Here is a 21,103-nt window from a genome sequence, read left to right as displayed (position 1 = left end):
TGTCAGTGACTATCAGAGCGTTCTATCTAGCACTGGTTAGACTATCTGGACTAACTGTGTTCAGTTCTGGGAAGGATATCTCGGCCTTGGAGGGGGTGCAGTGCAGATTCAGCAGAACGAGACCGGGGGGGGGGGGGGGGGGTGCTAAAAGGGTTAAATCCCGAGGACAGGTTGCACAGACTGGGCTTGTGTTCCCTCGAGTTTAGAAGATTAAGGGGTGATCTGATCGAGGTGCTTCACAGGAGAGTAAATCGGACAGAATCTGAACCCCGAGCCACATGAGGTATTACGGACAGGCGACCAAAAGCTTGGCCCAAAAACAGAAAGGCCGAGTATTGTTTAAATGGTGATAGATTGGGAAATGTTGATGTACAACGGGACCTGGGTGTCCTTGTACACCAGTCGCTGAAGGTAAGCATGCAGGTGCAGCAAGCGGTTAAGAAGGCAAATGGTATGTTGGCCTTCGTAGCAAGAGGGTTTGAGTACAGGAACAAGGATGTCTTGCTGCAGTTGTACAGGGGCCTTGGTGAGACCACACCTTGAGTATTGTGTACAGTTTTGGTCGCCTTATCTGAGGAAGGATGTTCTTGCCATGGAGGGAGTGCAGCGAAGATTCACCAGACTGATACCTGGGATGGCAGGAATGACGTATGAGGAGAGATTGGGTCGATTGGGCTTATATTCGCTGGAGTTTAGAAGAATGAGAGGGGATCTCATTGAAACTTATAAAATTCTGACAGGACTGGACAGACTAGACGCAGGAAGGATGTTCCCGATGGTCGGGGAGTCCAGAACCAGGGGCCACAGTCTAAGGATAAGGGGTAAGCCATTTAGGACTGAGATGAGGAGGAATTTCTTCACCCAGAGAGTGGTGAACCTGTGGAATTCTCTACCACAGAAGGCAGTTGAGGCCAATTCATTAAATATATTCAAGAAGGAGTTGGATATATTTCTTAAGGCTAAAGGGATCAAGGGATATGGGGAGAAAGCAGGGACAGGGTACTGAATTTGGATGATCAGCCATGATCGCATTGAATGGCGGAGCAGGCTCGAGGGGCCGAATGGCCTCCTCCTGTTCCTATCTTCTATGTTTCTATGTTTCTAAAGGATATACTTGCCATAGAGGGAGTGCAGCGAAGGTTCACCAGACTGATTCCTGGGATGGCGGGACTGTCGTATGAGGAGAGATTGGGTCGACTAGGCCTGTATTCACTAGAGTTTAGAAGAATGAGAGGGGATCTCATTGAAACGTATAAAATTCTGACCGGGCTAGACAGACTGGATGCAGGGAGGATGTTTCCCCTGGCTGGGGGGGGTCTAGAACGAGGGGCCACAGTCTCAGGATACCGGGTCGGACATTTAGGACTGAGATGAGGAGAAATGTCTTCACTCAGAGGGTGGTGAACCTGTGGAATTCTCTACCACAGAAGGCGGTGGAGGCCAAGTCACTGAATCTATTTAAGAAGGAGATCGATAGATTTCTAGACACAAAAGGCATCAAGGGGTACGGGGAGAGAGCGGGAATATGGTATTGAGATAAAGGATCAGCCATGATGATATTGAATGGCGGAGCAGGCTCGAAGGGCCGAATGGCCGACTCCTGCTCCTATTTTTCTATGGTTCTATGTTGGTTTTAAGGAGCGTCTTAAAGGAGGTGAGAGAGAGGCGGAGAGGTTTAGGGAGGGAATTCCAGAGCTCGGGGGCCCTGGCGCGGTCGCCAATGGTGGAGTGATGGAAATCGGGGGATGCGCGAGAGGCCAGAATTGGAGGAGCGCAGAGATCGCGGTGGGTTGTAGGGGCTGGAGGAGGTTACGGAGATAGGGAGAGGCGGGTGAGGAAGCCGTGGAGGGATTTGGATCGCGAGGTTGCCGGATCGGGGGCCAATGTAGGTCAGCGAGCGCAGTGGCGAGGTGGGAGGCCATTGATGGGTGAACCGGACTCAGGGCGGAGTTTTGGACGAGCTGATGGTTGCCGAGGTTGGAAGTTGAAAGGGTCACCATCTTAAAATTTGAAATGGGCTGTTCGGGGGTGGGGGGGGATGTCGGGAAGCACTTCTTCACACAAAGGACAGTGGAAACCTGGAACTCTACCACCCCCCCCCCCCACCCCCCCAAAAAGGCTGCTGATGCCGAGGGTTACAGTCGGAGCTTTCGAGACTTGAGATTGGGAGAAGGGGAAGTGCAACGAGACCTGGGTGTCCTTGTGCACCAGTCACTGAAGGTAAGCATGCAGGTGCAGCAGGCGGTTAAGAAGGCAAATGGTATGTTGGCCTTCGTAGCGAGAGGGTTTGAGTAGAGGAACAAGGATGTCTTGCTGCAGTTGTACAGGGCCTTGGTGAGACCACACCTTGAGTAGTGTGTGCAGTTTTGGTCGCCTTATCCGAGGAAGGATGTTCTTGCCATGGAGGGAGTGCAGCGAAGATTCACCAGACTGATACCTGGGATGGCAGGAATGACGTATGAGGAGAGATTGGGTCGATTGGGCTTATACTCGCTGGAGTTTAGAAGAATGAGAGGGGATCTCATTGAGACTTATAAAATTCTAACAGGACTGGACAGACTAGATGCAGGAAGGATGTTCCCGATGGCGGGGGAGTCCAGAACCAGGGGTCACAGTCTAAGGATAAGGGGTAAGCCATTTAGGACAGAGAGGAGGAATTTCTTCACCCAGAGAGTGGTGAACCTGTGGAATTCTCTACCACAGAAGGCAGTTGAGGCCAATTCATTAAATATATTCAAGAAGGAGTTAGATATATTTCTTAAGGCTAAAGGGATCAAGGGATATGGGGAGAAGGCAGGGACAGGGCACTGAATTTGGATGATCAGCCATGATCTCATTGAATGGCGGAGCGGGCTCGAGGGGCCGAATGGCCTCCTCCTGCTCCTATCTTCTATGTTTCTATGCGCGGAGGTGCAGCTCAGCCGCGGCCTAATTGAATGATGGAGCATGCCCCAAGGCGCCGAGCGTGCTCCTGCTGTTCCTGCCCTGTCCATCGCCTGTAACGATGCTTTTAAGTGAGTCGAAGGCAAGGATGTGTGCGAGTGTGTCTCGTGGATCCTGATCCTGTGACGGGACCCCCCGTTAATTCCACAGATCAATCAATTTGCCTTAAAAACAATTTATTGTTAATGCGGAGTTGCGGAGGGATGAGTCAAGACAGGTTCTTGTACCTTCTCTGCCCCCTTCCCCCCCACCCGCCCCGAAACCTTCTCTGGAGATTTTTGGATGAGTTAATTCACCGGGGACAGTTGCCGTCATTTATACCGGTGATGTATCTCCCCTCCGGCTGCAGCCCCTGTGACCGACGGATTTGCAGTTGGCGGGGGGGAATTTATTAACCGTTTATCTCGTGCACAGTCGCTGAGAATGGCAGAGCTTATATTTACCTCTTTAGGTTCGCGCACGGCTGTAAATACTGAGTTGTCAGGGCTTCTGACAAGCGTGCAGAGGCTGATGTATGGCTCCTGGGAGCTCCCAGCCAGCCGCCAGCCTGCGAGTGACTGCTTAATCCAGCTCTCGGTGTGGAGAATGTGGCGGAACGAGCCTGGCCGTCCACAGGGGGGTCTTTTAACCCCCTGGCTGCCAATCTGTTTACCCCTCTCGTCTCTGGGAATCACAGAGAGGCAGGCAGACAGAGAGAGGCAGGCAGACACGGAGAGGCAGGCAGACAGAGAGAGGCAGGCAGACAGAGAGAGGCAGGCAGACACGGAGAGGCAGACACAGACACAGAGACCGACAGACAGAGAGAGGCAGGCAGACACGGAGAGGCAGGCAGACACGGAGAGGCAGACACAGACACAGAGACCGACAGACACAGAGAGGCAGACAGACGCAGAGAGAGCGAGAGGCAGACACAGAGAGACGCTCTGTGTCTGCCTCTCTGTGTCTGCCTCTCGCTCTCTCTGTGTCTGCCTGTCTGTGTCTGTCTCTCTGTGTCTGTGTCTCGTTGTCTGTCTGTATCTGTGTCTGCCTCTCTGTGTCTGCCTCTCTGTGTCTGTCTGTCTCTGTGTCTGTCTTTCTCTCTGTCTGCCTCTCTGTGTCTGTCTGTCTCTGTGTCTGTCTGCCTCTCTGTGTCTGCCTGCCTCTCTGTGTCTGCCTGCCTCTCTGTGTCTGTCTGCCTCTCTGTGTCTGCCTGCCTCTCTGTGTCTGCCTGCCTCTCTGTGTCTGTCTTTCTCTGTGTCTGTCTTTCTCTGTGTCTGTCTTTCTCTCTGTGTCTGCCTGCCTCTCTGTGTCTGTCTGCCTCTCTGTGTCTGCCTGCCTCTCTGCCTCTGTCTGCCTCTCTGTATCTGCCTCTCTGTCTGCCTCTCTGCCTCTGTCTGCCTCTCTGTCTCTGTCTGCCTCTCTGTCTGTCTGCCTCTCTGTCTCTGTCTGCCTCTCTGTGTCTGCCTGCCTCTCTGTGTCTGCCTCTCTGTGTCTGCCTCTCTGTGTCTTCCTCTCTGTCTCTGTCTGCCTCTCTGTGTCTGCCTCTCTCTGTCTGCCTCTCTGTGTCTTCCTCTCTGTCTCTGTCTGCCTCTCTGTGTCTGTCTGCCTCTCTGTCTCTGTCTGCCTGATAACCCACAAATGCTGGTTCTGGTGACTCTGGCCCTGTGTATTGTATTGAATTGAGTTGAATTGGTCTGAGCTGCTGTTTGTTTCTCCGCCTCCCCCGGTGTAGGTGCAGCCAGCGGAACGAATGTGACCGAGCCAGCGAGCCGCAACGCTTTGCCTCCGAGTCCAGCCGCTGCGTCCAGCTGAGCGTCCGTCCAAACAACCTCTCGGTGATGATGCCCGACGTGCCGGTCAGTATCCGTGTCTCTCCCCGCCGGTGTTCTGGTCGATTTCCCTGTGCACCCCCGCCCCCCCACCGTTACAACAGCGAGAGCTCCTGGCGAGACGAGTCCTCGCGATGCGGTACCACGGGGTGTGGTGGTGGTGGGTAGAGTGTCACAGTTGATCCTAGTGGCTGAGTATTGGCGGTATATTCGACCATGGGGGCTTTACAGTTGTTCCTAGTCACTGAGTGTTGAAAGTATATTCGACCATGGGGGCTTCACAGTTGATCCAAGTCACTGAGTGTTGGCAGTATATTCGACCATGGGGGCATCACAGTTGATCCCAGTCACTGAGTATTGGTGGTATATTCGACCATGTGGGCATCACAGTTAATCCGAATCGCTGAGAGTTGACAGTATATTCAACCATGGGGGCTTCACAGTTGATCCTAGTCGCTGGGTGTTAGTGGTATATTCGACCATGGGGGCATCACAGTTGATCCAAGTCACTGAGTGTTGGCAGTATATTCGACCATGGGGGCATCACAGTTGATCCGAATCACTGAGTGTTGGTGGTATATTCAACCATGGGGGCTTCACAGTTGCCTCTAGTCGCTGAGTATTGGGGGTATATTCGATCATAGGGGAATCACAGTTGATCCCAGCCACTGAGTATTGGTGGTATATTCGACCATGGGGGCATCACAGTTGATCTGAGTCACTGAGTGTTGGCAGTATATTCGACCATGGGGGCATCACAGTTGACCCTAGTCGCTCAGTGTTGGGTGTATATTCGACCATGGGGGCTTCACAGTTGACCCTAGTCGCTGAGTATTGGGGGTATATTCGATCATAGGGGAATCACAGTTGATCCCAGCCACTTAGTATTGGTGGTATATTCGACCATGTGGGCATCACAGGTGACCCTAGTCGCTGAGTATTTGCAGTATATTCAACCATGGGGGCATCACAGTTGACCCTAGTCGCTCAGTGTTGTGGGGGGTATATTCGACCATGGAGGCATCACAGTTGATCCTTGTCACTGAGTATTGGTGGTATATTCGACCATGTGGGCATCACAGGTGACCCTAGTCGCTGAGTATTTGCAGTATATTCGACCATGGGGGCATCACAGTTGACCCTAGTCGCTGAGTGTTGGTGGTATATTCAACCATGGGGGCTTCACAGTTGACCCTAGTTGCTCAGTGTTGGGGGTATATTCGACCATGGGGGCATCACAGTTGACCCTAGTCGCTCAGTGTTGGCAGTATATTCGATCATGGAGGCATCACAGTTGATCCTAGTCGCTGAGTATTGGCGGTATATTCGACCATGGGGGCATCACAGTTGATCTGAGTCACTGAGTGTTGGCAGTATATTCGACCATGGGGGCATCACAGTTAATCCGAGCCGCTGAGTGTTGACAGTATATTCGACCATGGGGGCATCACAGTTGACCCTAGTCATTCAGTGTTGCCGGTATATTCCACCATGGGGACATGAAGAATGGCCACTTGGGTAGGTACAAATGCTTGACCACCTTACATATATGGGACTGTACCCCAGTGCCTTCAGACAGTAGGGGGGAAATGGGGGACCTCGCCCCCTGACAGATGCAGCCCGCCCCGGGTTGCTCTTCTGGTACATTCACTGGGCAGTGTAATCCTGCAGCATTGAAAACAGGAGCTCATCAGCTTACATTGAAGGGTGTGAGGTATATCAGAGTGTTACAGTGAGGGGTGTGGGGTATATCAGAGTGTTACAGTGAGGGGTGTGGGGTATATCAGTGTGTTACAGTGAGGGGTGTGGGGTATATCAGCGTGTTACAGTGAGGGGTGTTGGGTATATCAGAGTGTTACAGTGAGGGGTGTGCGGTATATCAGAGTGTTACAGTGAGGGGTGTGGGGTATATCAGAGTGTTACAGTGAGGGGTGTGGGGTATATCAGAGTGTTACAGTGAGGGGTGTGGGGTATATCAGAGTGTTACAGTGAGGGGTGTGGGGTATATCAGAGTGTTACAGTGAGGGGTGTGAGGTATATCAGAGTGTTACAGTGAGGGGTGTGGGGTATATCAGAGTGTTACAGTGAGGGGTGTGGGGTATATCAGAGTGTTACAGTGAGGGGTGTGGGGTATATCAGAGTGTTACAGTGAGGGGTGTGGGGTATATCAGTGTGTTACAGTGAGGGGTGTGGGGTATATCAGAGTGTTACAGTGAGGGGTGTGGGGTATATCAGAGTGTTACAGTGAGGGGTGTGGGGTATATCAGTGTTACAGTGAGGGGTGTGGGGTATATCAGTGTGTTACAGTGAGGGGTGGGGGGGTATATCAGAGTGTTACAGTGAGGGGTGTGGGGTATATCAGTGTTACAGTGAGGGGTGTGGGGTATATCAGAGTGTTACAGTGAGGGGTGTGGGGTATATCAGAGTGTTACAGTGAGGGGTGTGGGGTATATCAGAGTGTTACAGTGAGGGGTGTGGGGTATATCAGAGTGTTACAGTGAGGGGTGTGGGGTATATCAGAGTGTTACAGTGAGGGGTGTGGGGTATATCAGTGTGTTACAGTGAGGGGTGTGGGGTATATCAGAGTGTTACAGTGAGGGGTGTGGGGTATATCAGAGTGTTACAGTGAGGGGTGTGGGGTATATCAGTGTTACAGTGAGGGGTGTGGGGTATATCAGTGTGTTACAGTGAGGGGTGGGGGGGTATATCAGAGTGTTACAGTGAGGGGTGTGGGGTATATCAGTGTTACAGTGAGGGGTGTGGGGTATATCAGAGTGTTACAGTGAGGGGTGTGGGGTATATCAGAGTGTTACAGTGAGGGGTGTGGGGTATATCAGAGTGTTACAGTGAGGGGTGTGGGGTATATCAGAGTGTTACAGTGAGGGGTGTGGGGTATATCAGAGTGTTACAGTGAGGGGTGTGGGGTATATCAGAGTGTTACAGTGAGGGGTGTGGGGTATATCAGAGTGTTACAGTGAGTGGTGTGGGGTATATCAGAGTGTTACAGTGAGGGGTGTGGGGTATATCAGAGTGTTACAGTGAGAGGTGTGGAGTATATCAGAGTGTTACAGTGAGGGGTGTGGGGTATATCAGAGTGTTACAGTGAGGGGTGTGGGGTATATCAGAGTGTTACAGTGAGGGGTGTGGGGTATATCAGAGTGTTACAGTGAGGGGTGTGGGGTATATCAGAGTGTTACAGTGAGGGGTGTGGGGTATATCAGTGTGTTACAGTGAGGGGTGTGGGGTATATCAGAGTGTTACAGTGAGGGGTGTGGGGTATATCAGTGTTACAGTGAGGGGTGTGGGGTATATCAGAGTGTTACAGTGAGGGGTGTGGGTATATCAGAGTGTTACAGTGAGGGGTGTGGGGTATATCAGAGTGTTACAGTGAGGGGTGTGGGGTATATCAGTGTGTTACAGTGAGGGGTGTGGGGTATATCAGAGTGTTACAGTGAGGGGTGTGGGGTATATCAGAGTGTTACAGTGAGGGGTGTGGGGTATATCAGAGTGTTACAGTGAGGGGTGTGGGGTATATCAGTGTTACAGTGAGGGGTGTGGGGTATATCAGAGTGTTACAGTGAGGGGTGTGGGGTATATCAGAGTGTTACAGTGAGGGGTGTGGGGTATATCAGTGTGTTACAGTGAGGGGTGTGGGGTATATCAGAGTGTTACAGTGAGGGGTGTGGGGTATATCAGAGTGTTACAGTGAGGGGTGTGAGGTATATCAGAGTGTTACAGTGAGGGGTGTGGGGTATATCAGTGTGTTACAGTGAGGGGTGTGGGGTATATCAGAGTGTTACAGTGAGGGGTGTGGGGTATATCAGTGTGTTACAGTGAGGGGTGTGGGGTATATCAGAGTGTTACAGTGAGCGGTGTGGGGTATATCAGAGTGTTACAGTGAGGGGTGTGGGGTATATCAGAGTGTTACAGTGAGGGGTGTGGGGTATATCAGAGTGTTACATTGAAGGGTGTGAGGTATATCAGAGTGTTACAGTGAGGGGTGTGGGGTATATCGGAGTGTTACAGTGAGGGGTGTGGGGTATATCAGAGTGTTACAGTGAGGGGTGTGGGGTATATCAGTGTGTTACAGTGAGGTGTGTGGGGTATATCAGAGTGTTACAGTGAGGGGTGTGGGGTATATCAGTGTTACAGTGAGCGGTGTGGGGTATATCAGATTGTTACAGTGAGGGGTGTGGGGTATATCCGTGTGTTACAGTGAGGTGTGTGGGGTATATCAGAGTGTTACAGTGAGGGGTGTGGGGTATATCAGTGTGTTACAGTGAGGTGTGTGGGGTATATCAGAGTGTTGCAGTGAGGGGTGTGGGGTATATCAGTGTTACAGTGAGCGGTGTGGGGTATATCAGATTGTTACAGTGAGGGGTGTGGGGTATATCCGTGTGTTACAGTGAGGGGTGTGGCGTATATCAGAGTGTTACAGTGAGGGGTGTGGGGTATATCCGTGTGTTACAGTGAGGGGTGTGGGGTATATCAGAGTGTTACAGTGAGGGGTGTGGGGTATATCCGTGTGTTACAGTGAGGGGTGTGGCGTATATCAGAGTGTTACAGTGAGGGGTGTGGGGTATATCAGTGTGTTACAGTGAGGGGTGTGGGGTATATCAGAGTGTTACAGTGAGGGGTGTGGGGTATATCCGTGTGTTACAGTGAGGGGTGTGGCGTATATCAGAGTGTTACAGTGAGGGGTGTGGGGTATATCAGTGTGTTACAGTGAGGGGTGTGGGGTATATCAGAGTGTTACAGTGAGGGGTGTGGGGTATATCCGTGTGTTACAGTGAGGGGTGTGGCGTATATCAGAGTGTTACAGTGAGGGGTGTGGGGTATATCAGTGTGTTACAGTGAGGGGTGTGGGGTATATCAGTGTGTTACAGTGAGGTGTGTGGGGTATATCAGAGTGTTACAGTGAGGGGTGTGGGGTATATCAGTGTTACAGTGAGGGGTGTCGGGTATATCAGTGTTACAGTGAGAGGTGTGGGGTATATCAGAGTGTTACAGTGAGGGGTGTGGGGTATATCAGTGTGTTACAGTGAGGGGTGTGGGGTATATCAGAGTGTTACAGTGAGGGTGTGGGGTATATCAGTGTGTTACAGTGAGGGGTGTGGGGTATATCAGAGTGTTACAGTGAGGGGTGTGGGGTATATCAGAGTGTTACAGTGAGAGGTGTGGGGTATATCAGAGTGTTACAGTGAGGGGTGTGGGGTATATCAGTGTGTTACAGTGAGGGGTGTGGGGTATATCAGTGTGTTACAGTGAGGTGTGTGGGGTATATCAGAGTGTTACAGTGAGGGGTGTGGGGTATATCAGTGTTACAGTGAGGGGTGTCGGGTATATCAGTGTTACAGTGAGAGGTGTGGGGTATATCAGAGTGTTACAGTGAGGGGTGTGGGGTATATCAGTGTGTTACAGTGAGGGGTGTGGGGTATATCAGAGTGTTACAGTGAGGGTGTGGGGTATATCAGTGTGTTACAGTGAGGGGTGTGGGGTATATCAGAGTGTTACAGTGAGGGGTGTGGGGTATATCAGAGTGTTACAGTGAGAGGTGTGGGGTATATCAGAGTGTTACAGTGAGAGGTGTGGGGTATATCAGAGTGTTACAGTGAGGTGTGTGGGGTATATCAGAGTGTTACAGTGAGGGGTGTGGGGTATATCAGAGTGTTACAGTGAGGGGTGTGGGGTATATCAGAGTGTTACAGTGAGGTGTGTGGGGTATATCCATGTGTTACAGTGAGGGGTGTGGGGTATATCAGTGTGTTACAGTGAGGGGTGTGGGGAATATCAGTGTGTTACAGTGGGGGGTGTGGGGTATATCAGTGTGTTACAGTGAGGGGTGTGGGGTATATCAGAGTGTTACAGTGAGGGGTGTGGGGTATATCAGAGTGTTACAGTGAGGGGTGTGGGGTATATCAGTGTGTTACAGTGAGGGGTGTGGGGTATATCAGTGTGTTACAGTGAGGGGTGTGGGGTATATCAGAGTGTTACAGTGAGGGGTGTGGGGTATATCAGTGTGTTACAGTGAGGGGTGTGGGGTATATCAGAGTGTTACAGTGAGGGGTGTGGGGTATATCGGAGTGTTACAGTGAGGGGTGTGGGGTATATCAGAGTGTTACAGTGAGGGGTGTGGGGTATATCAGAGTGTTACAGTGAGGGGTGTGGGGTATATCAGTGTGTTACAGTGAGGGGTGTGGGGTATATCAGAGTGTTACAGTGAGGGGTGTGGGGTATATCGGAGTGTTACAGTGAGGGGTGTGGGGTATATCAGAGTGTTACAGTGAGGGGTGTGGGGTATATCAGTGTGTTACAGTGAGGGGTGTGGGGTATATCAGTGTGTTACAGTGAGGGGTGTGGGGTATATCAGAGTGTTACAGTGAGGGGTGTGGGGTATATCGGAGTGTTACAGTGAGGGGTGTGGGTATATCAGAGTGTTACAGTGAGGGGTGTGGGGTATATCAGAGTGTTACAGTGAGGGGTGTGGGGTATATCAGAGTGTTACAGTGAGGGGTGTGGGGTATATCAGTGTGTTACAGTGAGGGGTGTGGGGTATATCAGAGTGTTACAGTGAGGGGTGTGGGGTATATCAGAGTGTTACAGTGAGGGGTGTGGGGTATATCAGTGTTACAGTGAGGGGTGTGGGGTATATCAGAGTGTTACAGTGAGGGGTGTGGGGTATATCAGAGTGTTACAGTGAGAGGTGTGGGGTATATCAGTGAGGGGTGTGGGGTATATCAGAGTGTTACAGTGAGGGGTGTGGGGTATATCAGAGTGTTACAGTGAGGGGTGTGGGGTATATCAGTGTGTTACAGTGAGGGGTGTGGGGTATATCAGAGTGTTACAGTGAGGGGTGTGGGGTATATCAGAGTGTTACAGTGAGGGGTGTGGGGTATATCAGTGTGTTACAGTGAGGGGTGTGGGGTATATCAGAGTGTTACAGTGAGGGGTGTGGGGTATATCAGAATGTTACAGTGAGGGGTGTGGGGTATATCAGAGTGTTACAGTGAGGGGTGTGGGGTATATCAGTGTGTTACAGTGAGGAGTGTGGGGTATATCAGAGTGTTACAGTGAGGAGTGTGTGGTATATCAGAGTGTTACAGTGAGGGGTGTGGGGTATATCAGTGTTACAGTGAGGGGTGTGGGGTATATCAGTGTGTTACAGTGAGGGGTGTGGGGTATATCAGAGTGTTACAGTGAGGGGTGTGGGGTATATCAGAGTGTTACAGTGAGGGGTGTGGGGTATATCAGAGTGTTACAGTGAGGGGTGTGGAGTATATCAGAGTGTTACAGTGAGGGGTGTGGGGTATATCAGAGTGTTACAGTGAGCGGTGTGGGGTATATCAGTGTGTTACAGTGAGGGGTGTGGGGTATATCGTGTGTTACAGTGAGGGGTGTGGGGTATATCAGAGTGTTACAGTGAGGGGTGTGGGGTATATCGTGTGTTACAGTGAGGGGTGTGGGGTATATCAGAGTGTTACAGTGTGGGGTGTGGGGTATATCAGAGTGTTACAGTGAGGGGTGTGGGGTATATCAGAGTGTTACAGTGAGGGGTGTGGGGTATATCAGAGTGTTACAGTGAGGGGTGTGGGGTATATCAGAGTGTTACAGTGAGGGGTGTGGGGTATATCAGAGTGTTACAGTGAGCGGTGTGGGGTATATCAGAGTGTTACAGTGTGGGGTGTGGGGTATATCAGAGTGTTACAGTGAGGGGTGTGGGGTATATCAGAGTGTTACAGTGAGGGGTGTGGGGTATATCAGAGTGTTACAGTGAGGGGTGTGGGGTATATCAGAGTGTTACAGTGAGGGGTGTGGGGTATATCAGTGTGTTACAGTGAGGGGTGTGGGGAATATCAGTGTGTTACAGTGGGGGGTGTGGGGTATATCAGTGTGTTACAGTGAGGGGTGTGGGGTATATCAGTGTGTTACAGTGAGGGGTGGGGGGTATATCAGTGTTACAGTGAGGGGTGTGGGGTATATCAGAGTGTTACAGTGTGGGGTGTGGGGTATATCAGAGTGTTACAGTGAGGGGTGTGGGGTATATCAGAGTGTTACAGTGAGGGGTGTGGGGTATATCAGAGTGTTACAGTGAGGGGTGTGGGGTATATCAGAGTGTTACAGTGTGGGGTGTGGGGTATATCAGAGTGTTACAGTGAGGGGTGTGGGGTATATCAGAGTGTTATAGTGAGGGCTGTGTGGTATATCAGTGTTACAGTGAGGGGTGTGGGGTATATCAGTGTGTTACAGTGAGGGGTGTGGGGTATATCAGTGTTACAGTGAGGGGTGTGGGGTATATCAGAGTGTTACAGTGAGGGGTGTGTGGTATATCAGTGTTACAGTGAGGGGTGTGGGGTATATCAGTGTGTTACAGTGAGGGGTGTGGGGTATATCAGTGTTACAGTGAGGGGTGTGGGGTATATCAGAGTGTTACAGTGAGGGGTGTGTGGTATATCAGTGTTACAGTGAGGGGTGTGTGGTATATCAGAGTGTTACAGTGAGGGGTGTGTGGTATATCAGTGTTACAGTGAGGGGTGTGGGGTATATCAGAGTGTTACAGTGAGGGGTGTGGGGTATATCAGTGTTACAGTGAGGGGTGTGGGGTATATCAGTGTGTTACAGTGAGGGGTGTGGGGTATATCAGAGTGTTACAGTGGGGGGTGTGGGGTATATCAGAGTGTTACAGTGAGGGGTGTGGGGTATATGAGTGTGTTACAGTGAGGGGTGTGGGGTATATCAGTGTTACAGTGAGGGGTATATCAGTGTGTTACAGTGAGGGGTGTGGGGTATATCAGAGTGTTACAGTGGGGGGTGTGGGGTATATCAGTGTGTTACAGTGAGGGGTGTGGGGTATATCAGAGTGTTACAGTGAGGGGTGTGGGGTATATCAGAGTGTTACAGTGAGGGGTGTGGGGTATATCAGAGTGTTACAGTGAGGGGTGTGGGGTATATCAGTGTGTTACAGTGAGGGGTGTGGGATATATCAGTGTGTTACAGTGAGGGGTGTGGGGTATATCAGTGTGTTACAGTGAGGGGTGTGGGATATATCCGTGTGTTACAGTGAGGGGTGTGGGATATATCCGTGTGTTACAGTGAGGGGTGTGGGGTATATCAGTGTGTTACAGTGAGGGGTGTGGGGTATATCCATGTGTTACAGTGAGGGGTGTGGGGTACATCCGTGTGTTACAGTGAGGGGTGTGGGATATATCAGAGTGTTACAGTGAGGGGTGTGGGGTATATCAGAGTGTTACAGTGAGGGGTGTGGGGTATATCAGAGTGTTACAGTGAGGGGTGTGGGGTATATCAGAGTGTTACAGTGAGGGGTGTGGGGTATATCAGAGTGTTACAGTGAGGGGTGTGGGGTATATCAGAGTGTTACAGTGAGGGGTGTGGGGTATATCAGAGTGTTACAGTGAGTGGTGTGGGGTATATCAGTGTTACAGTGAGGGGTGTGGGGTACATCAGAGTGTTACAGTGAGGGGTGTGGGGTATATCAGAGTGTTACAGTGGGGGGTGTGGGGTATATCAGAGTGTTACAGTGAGGGGTGTGGGGTATATCAGTGTTACAGTGAGGGGTGTGGGGTATATCAGTGTGTTACAGTGAGGGGTGTGGGGTATATCAGAGTGTTACAGTGGGGGGTGTGGGGTATATCAGTGTGTTACAGTGAGGGGTGTGGGGTATATCAGAGTGTTACAGTGAGGGGTGTGGGGTATATCAGAGTGTTACAGTGAGGGGTGTGGGGTATATCAGAGTGTTACAGTGAGGGGTGTGGGGTATATCAGTGTGTTACAGTGAGGGGTGTGGGATATATCAGTGTGTTACAGTGAGGGGTGTGGGGTATATCAGTGTGTTACAGTGAGGGGTGTGGGATATATCCGTGTGTTACAGTGAGGGGTGTGGGGTATATCAGAGTGTTACAGTGAGGGGTGTGGGGTATATCGGAGTGTTACAGTGAGGGGTGTGGGGTATATCAGAGTGTTACAGTGAGGGGTGTGGGGTATATCAGCGTGTTACAGTGAGAGGTGTGGGGTATATCAGAGTGTTACAGTGAGGGGTGTGGGGTATATCAGTGTGTTACAGTGAGGGGTGTGGGGTATATCCATGTGTTACAGTGAGGGGTGTGGGGTACATCCGTGTGTTACAGTGAGGGGTGTGGGATATATCAGAGTGTTACAGTGAGGGGTGTGGGGTATATCAGAGTGTTACAGTGAGGGGTGTGGGGTATATCAGAGTGTTACAGTGAGGGGTGTGGGGTATATCAGTGTGTTACAGTGAGGGGTGTGGGGTATATCAGTGTGTTACAGTGAGGGGTGGGGGGTATATCAGTGTTACAGTGAGGGGTGTGGGGTATATCAGAGTGTTACAGTGTGGGGTGTGGGGTATATCAGAGTGTTACAGTGAGGGGTGTGGGGTATATCAGAGTGTTACAGTGAGGGGTGTGGGGTATATCAGAGTGTTACAGTGAGGGGTGTGGGGTATATCAGAGTGTTACAGTGAGGGGTGTGGGGTATATCAGAGTGTTACAGTGAGGGGTGTGGGGTATATCAGAGTGTTATAGTGAGGGCTGTGTGGTATATCAGTGTTACAGTGAGGGGTGTGGGGTATATCAGTGTGTTACAGTGAGGGGTGTGGGGTATATCAGTGTTACAGTGAGGGGTGTGGGGTATATCAGAGTGTTACAGTGAGGGGTGTGTGGTATATCAGTGTTACAGTGAGGGGTGTGGGGTATATCAGTGTGTTACAGTGAGGGGTGTGGGGTATATCAGTGTTACAGTGAGGGGTGTGGGGTATATCAGAGTGTTACAGTGAGGGGTGTGTGGTATATCAGTGTTACAGTGAGGGGTGTGTGGTATATCAGAGTGTTACAGTGAGGGGTGTGTGGTATATCAGTGTTACAGTGAGGGGTGTGGGGTATATCAGAGTGTTACAGTGAGGGGTGTGGGGTATATCAGTGTTACAGTGAGGGGTGTGGGGTATATCAGTGTGTTACAGTGAGGGGTGTGGGGTATATCAGAGTGTTACAGTGGGGGGTGTGGGGTATATCAGAGTGTTACAGTGAGGGGTGTGGGGTATATCAGTGTTACAGTGAGGGGTGTGGGGTATATCAGTGTGTTACAGTGAGGGGTGTGGGGTATATCAGAGTGTTACAGTGGGGGGTGTGGGGTATATCAGTGTGTTACAGTGAGGGGTGTGGGGTATATCAGAGTGTTACAGTGAGGGGTGTGGGGTATATCAGAGTGTTACAGTGAGGGGTGTGGGGTATATCAGAGTGTTACAGTGAGGGGTGTGGGGTATATCAGTGTGTTACAGTGAGGGGTGTGGGATATATCAGTGTGTTACAGTGAGGGGTGTGGGGTATATCAGTGTGTTACAGTGAGGGGTGTGGGATATATCCGTGTGTTACAGTGAGGGGTGTGGGATATATCCGTGTGTTACAGTGAGGGGTGTGGGGTATATCAGTGTGTTACAGTGAGGGGTGTGGGGTATATCCATGTGTTACAGTGAGGGGTGTGGGGTACATCCGTGTGTTACAGTGAGGGGTGTGGGATATATCAGAGTGTTACAGTGAGGGGTGTGGGGTATATCAGAGTGTTACAGTGAGGGGTGTGGGGTATATCAGAGTGTTACAGTGAGGGGTGTGGGGTATATCAGAGTGTTACAGTGAGGGGTGTGGGGTATATCAGAGTGTTACAGTGAGGGGTAGGGTACATCAGAGTGTTACAGTGAGGGGTGTGGGGTATATCAGTGTGTTACAGTGAGGGGTGTGGGGTATATCAGAGTGTTACAGTGAGGGGTGTGGGGTATATCAGTGTGTTACAGTGAGGGGTGTGGGGTATATCAGAGTGTTACAGTGAGGGGTGTGGGGTATATCAGAGTGTTACAGTGAGGGGTGTGGGGTATATCAGAGTGTTACAGTGAGGGGTGTGGGGTATATCAGTGTGTTACAGTGAGGGGTGTGGGGTATATCAGAGTGTTACAGTGAGGGGTGTGGGGTATATCAGAGTGTTACAGTGAGGGGTGTGGGATATATCCGTGTGTTACAGTGAGGGGTGTGGGGTATATCAGTGTGTTACAGTGAGGGGTGTGGGGTATATCAGAGTGTTACAGTGAGGGGTGTGGGGTATATCAGTGTTACAGTGAGGGGTGTGGGGTATATCAGAGTGTTACAGTGAGGGGTGTGGGGTATATCAGAGTGTTACAGTGAGGGGTGTGGGGTATATCCGTGTGTTACAGTGAGGGGTGTGGGGTATATCAGAGTGTTACAGTGAGGGGTGTGGGGTATATCAGAGTGTTACAGTGAGGGGTGTGGGGTATATCAGAGTGTTATAGTGAGGGGTGTGGGATATATCCGTGTGTTACAGTGAGGGGTGTGGGGTATATCAGTGTGTTACAGTGAGGGGTGTGGGGTATATCAGAGTGTTATAGTGAGGGGTGTGGGATATATCCGTGTGTTACAGTGAGGGGTGTGGGGTATATCAGAGTGTTACAGTGAGGGGTGTGGGGTATATCAGAGTGTTATAGTGAGGGGTGTGGGATATATCCGTGTGTTACAGTGAGGGGTGTGGGGTATATCAGTGTGTTACAGTGAGGGGTGTGGGATATATCCGTGTGTTACAGTGAGGGGTGTGGGGTATATCAGTGTTTTACAGTGCGGGGTGTGGGGTATATCAGAGTGTTACAGTGTGGGGTGTGGGGTATATCAGAGTGTTACAGTGTGGGGTGTGGGGTATATCAGAGTGTTACAGTGAGGGGTGTGTGGTATATCAGTGTTACAGTGAGGGGTATATCCGTGTGTTACAGTGAGGGGTGTGGGGTATATCAGTGTTACAGTGAGGGGTGTGGGGTATATCAGTGTTACAGTGAGGGGTGTGGGGTATATCCGTGTGTTACAGTGAGGGGTGTGGGGTATATCAGAGTGTTACAGTGAGGGGTGTGGGGTGTATCAGAGTGTTACAGTGAGGGGTGTGGGGTATATCAGAGACGTGCGTAAGGGTTTTACGGAAAAAATGATATATAATTTCTCTTCTAGTTGATACTGCGTGCCAGGAATGTTCCGGATCTTTCGGGCGGCGTGACCTGTTCTTTTGAGGATATCTCGGAGAGTGAAGGGATCATTGAGGCGGGAGAAATACGCTGTGTTTCTCCATCTCTGAAGGAGATCCCGCTGATAACCAACGGCTACGGTAAGAGTGAGTCCTCCTTATAGAGTCTCCTTAGCGCCAGATTTATGGGATTGTAGATCTCAGATGGTTTAAGCTTTAGCCAGAGTTGTTTGTGGGTCGTGGGCTTGAGGCCCCACCCAGAGACTCGAGCCCCGCAATCCAGGCCCGACACTCCCCCGGTGCCAGTACTGAGGGAGCGCCACACTGTCGGAGGGGCGGTACTGAGGGAGTGCCGCACTGTCGGAGGGGCGGTACTGAGGGAGCGCCGCACTGTCGGAGGGGCGGTACTGAGGGAGCGCCGCACTGTCGGAGGGGCGGTACTGAGGGAGCGCCGCACTGTCGGAGGGGCGGTACTGAGGGAGCGCCGCACTGTCGGAGGGGCGGTACTGAGGGAGCGCCGCACTGTCGGAGGGGCGGTACTGAGGGAGCGCCGCACTGTCGGAGGGGCGGTACTGAGGGAGCGCCGCACTGGCGGAGGGGCGGTACTGAGGGAGCGCCGCACTGTCGGAGGGGCGGTACTGAGGGAGCGCCGCACTGGCGGAGGGGCGGTACTGAGGGAGCGCCGCACTGTCGGAGGGGCGGTACTGAGGGAGCGCCGCACTGTCGGAGGGGCGGTACTGAGGGAGCGCCGCACTGTCGGAGGGGCGGTACTGAGGGAGCGCCGCACTGTCGGAGGGGCGGTACTGAGGGAGCGCCGCACTGTCGGAGGGGCGGTACTGAGGGAGCGCCGCACTGTCGGAGAGGCGGTACTGAGGGAGCGCCGCACTGGCGGAGGGGCGGTACTGAGGGAGCGCCGCACTGGCGGAGGGGCGGTACTGAGGGAGCGCCGCACTGTCGGAGGGGCGGGTACTGAGGGAGCGCCGCACTGGCGGAGGGGCGGTACTGAGGGAGCGCCGCACTGTCGGAGGGGCGGTACTGAGGGAGCGCCGCACTGTCGGAGGGGCGGTACTGAGGGAGTGCCGCACTGTCGGAGGGGCAGTACTGAGGGAGCGCCGCAGTGTCAGAGGGGCAGTACTGAAGGAGCACCGCACTGTCGGAGCGGCAGTACTGATGAAACGTTAAACCCAAGGCCCCCTCTGCCCTCTTGGGTGGGCCATAAAAGATCCCCCGGGCCTCTATTGGAAGAAGAGCAGGGGGGAGTTCTCCCCAGTGTCCCTCAGCCAACATCATCTGGACATTATCACATTTGCTGTTTGTGGGATCCTGCTGTGTGCAAATTGGCTGCCCGTTTCCCACATTGCAATAGTGACTACACTTCAAAATGTACTTCATTGGCTGTGAAGGGCTGCGGGACGTCCCGAGCTGGTCAATGAGATGAGAACTTCATCCTGACTATCGTGGGAGCAGTGCCACAGAAGGTGCGGTAAAGCACACCGACGGGACTTTGCTTTATCTGGGAGCAATGCCACGGGAGCTCCTCAAAAGGCTTGTTTCGGTCGTGATCTCACCCTTCGTCCATTGACATCAATGGGCTGATATTCGGACTGGCACCAGAGGTGGCGCTGTCGCCACTCTTGGCTTGTCACAACTAACACTGCCAAACGATCCAACTCTTTCAATACATACACGACCATTTATCAATGATGTTCTCTCCTAGGGGACAAGCTGGTCATCAAGCTGCACTTAAAGTCGAAGGAGACAAACAAGCTGTTCGCCGTGACATATTTTGTCTTCTATAACTGCAGTGTGCATCAATCGTAAGTAACTCATCAATTGCTTAGCCTCTACACTGTCCCCATCAAACAGTCCCAGGGCAGGTACAGCACAGGTTAGATACAGAGTAAAGCTCCCTCTACACTGTCCCCATCAAACACTCCCAGGGCAGGTACAGCATGGGTTAGATACAGAGTAAAGCTCCCTCTACACTGTCCCCATCAAACACCCCCAGGTCAGGTACAGCACGGGTTAGATACAGAGTAAAGCTCCCTCTACACTGTCCCATGAAACACTCCCAGGGCAGGTACAGCACGGGGTTAGATGCAGAGTAAAGCTCCCTCTACACTGTCCCATCAAACACTCCCAGGGCAGGTACAGCACGGGTTAGATACAGAGTAAAGCTCCCTCTCCACTGTCCCATCAGACACTCATAGGGCAGGTACAACACGGATTAGATACAGAGTAAAGCTCCCTCTACACTGTCCCCATCAAACACTCCCAGGGCAGGTACAGCATGGGTTAGATACAGAGTAAAGCTCCCTCTACACTGTCCCATCAAACACCCCCAGGGCAGGTACAGCATGGGTTAGATACAGAGTAAAGCTCCCTCTACACTGTCCCATCAAACACCCCCAGGGCAGGTACAGCATGGGTTAGATACAGAGTAAAGCTCCCTCTACACTGTCCCATCAAACACTCCCAAGGCAGGTACAGCATGGGTTAGATACAGAGTAAAGCTCCCTCTACACTGTCCCATCAAACACTCCCAGGGCAGGCACAGCACGGGTTAGATACAGAGTAAAGCTCCCTCTACACTGTCCCCATCAAACACTCCCAGGGCAGGTACAGCACGGGTTAGGTACAGAGTAAAGCTCCCTCTACACTGTCCCCATCAAACACTCCCAGGGCAGGTACAGCACGGGTTAGATACAGAGTAAAGCTCCCTCTACACTGTCCCATCAAACACTCCCAGGGCAGGTACAGCACAGGTTAGATACAGAGTAAAGCTCCCTCTACACTGTCCCCATCAAACACTCCCAGGGCAGGTACAGCACGGGTTAGGTACAGAGTAAAGCTCCCTCTACACTGTCCCCATCAAACACTCCCAGGGCAGGTACAGCACGGGTTAGATACAGAGTAAAGCTCCATCTACACTGTCCCCATCAAGCACTCCCAGCCTGTTACATTAGGAACAGGAGGAGGCCGTTCAGCCCCCTCGAGCCTGTTACATTAGTAACAGAAGGAGGCCGTTCAGCCCCCTCGAGCCTGTTACATTAGGAACAGGAGGAGGCCGTTCAGCCCCCTCGAGCTTGTTACATTAGGAACAGGAGGAGGCCATTCAGCTCCCTCGAGCCTGTTACATTAGGAACAGGAGGAGGCCGTTCAGCCCCCTCGAGCTTGTTACATTAGGAACAGGAGGAGGCCGTTCAGCCCCTCGAGCCTGTTACATTAGGAACAGGAGGAGGCCATTCAGCCCCCTCGAGCCTGTTACATTAGGAACAGGAGGAGGCCATTCAGCCCCTCGAGCCTGTTAC

At 51.8% G+C, this 21,103-nt stretch overlaps 1 protein-coding gene across 1 annotated transcript in view; it reads left to right on the top strand.

Moving 5' to 3' along the window:
* The window catches only part of LOC147086787 (plexin A3-like), a 220,182-nt gene that overhangs the window by 95,696 nt on the left and 103,383 nt on the right, over positions 1–21,103 (top strand). Inside the window, exons 5-7 of the mRNA XM_085978971.1 lie at positions 4,655–4,778; positions 17,780–17,933; positions 19,510–19,609. Coding sequence (XP_085835097.1) covers positions 4,655–4,778; positions 17,780–17,933; positions 19,510–19,609 — 378 coding nt within the window. The remainder of the gene's footprint in view (positions 1–4,654; positions 4,779–17,779; positions 17,934–19,509; positions 19,610–21,103) is intronic.

This window comes from Somniosus microcephalus, unplaced genomic scaffold (genome assembly GCF_052327205.1).
Source record: "Somniosus microcephalus isolate GS21.2 unplaced genomic scaffold, FLI_Smic_1.0 unresolved_chr7, whole genome shotgun sequence".
NCBI lineage: Eukaryota > Metazoa > Chordata > Chondrichthyes > Squaliformes > Somniosidae > Somniosus > Somniosus microcephalus.
This window is presented reverse-complemented; position numbering and strand designations above follow the sequence as displayed.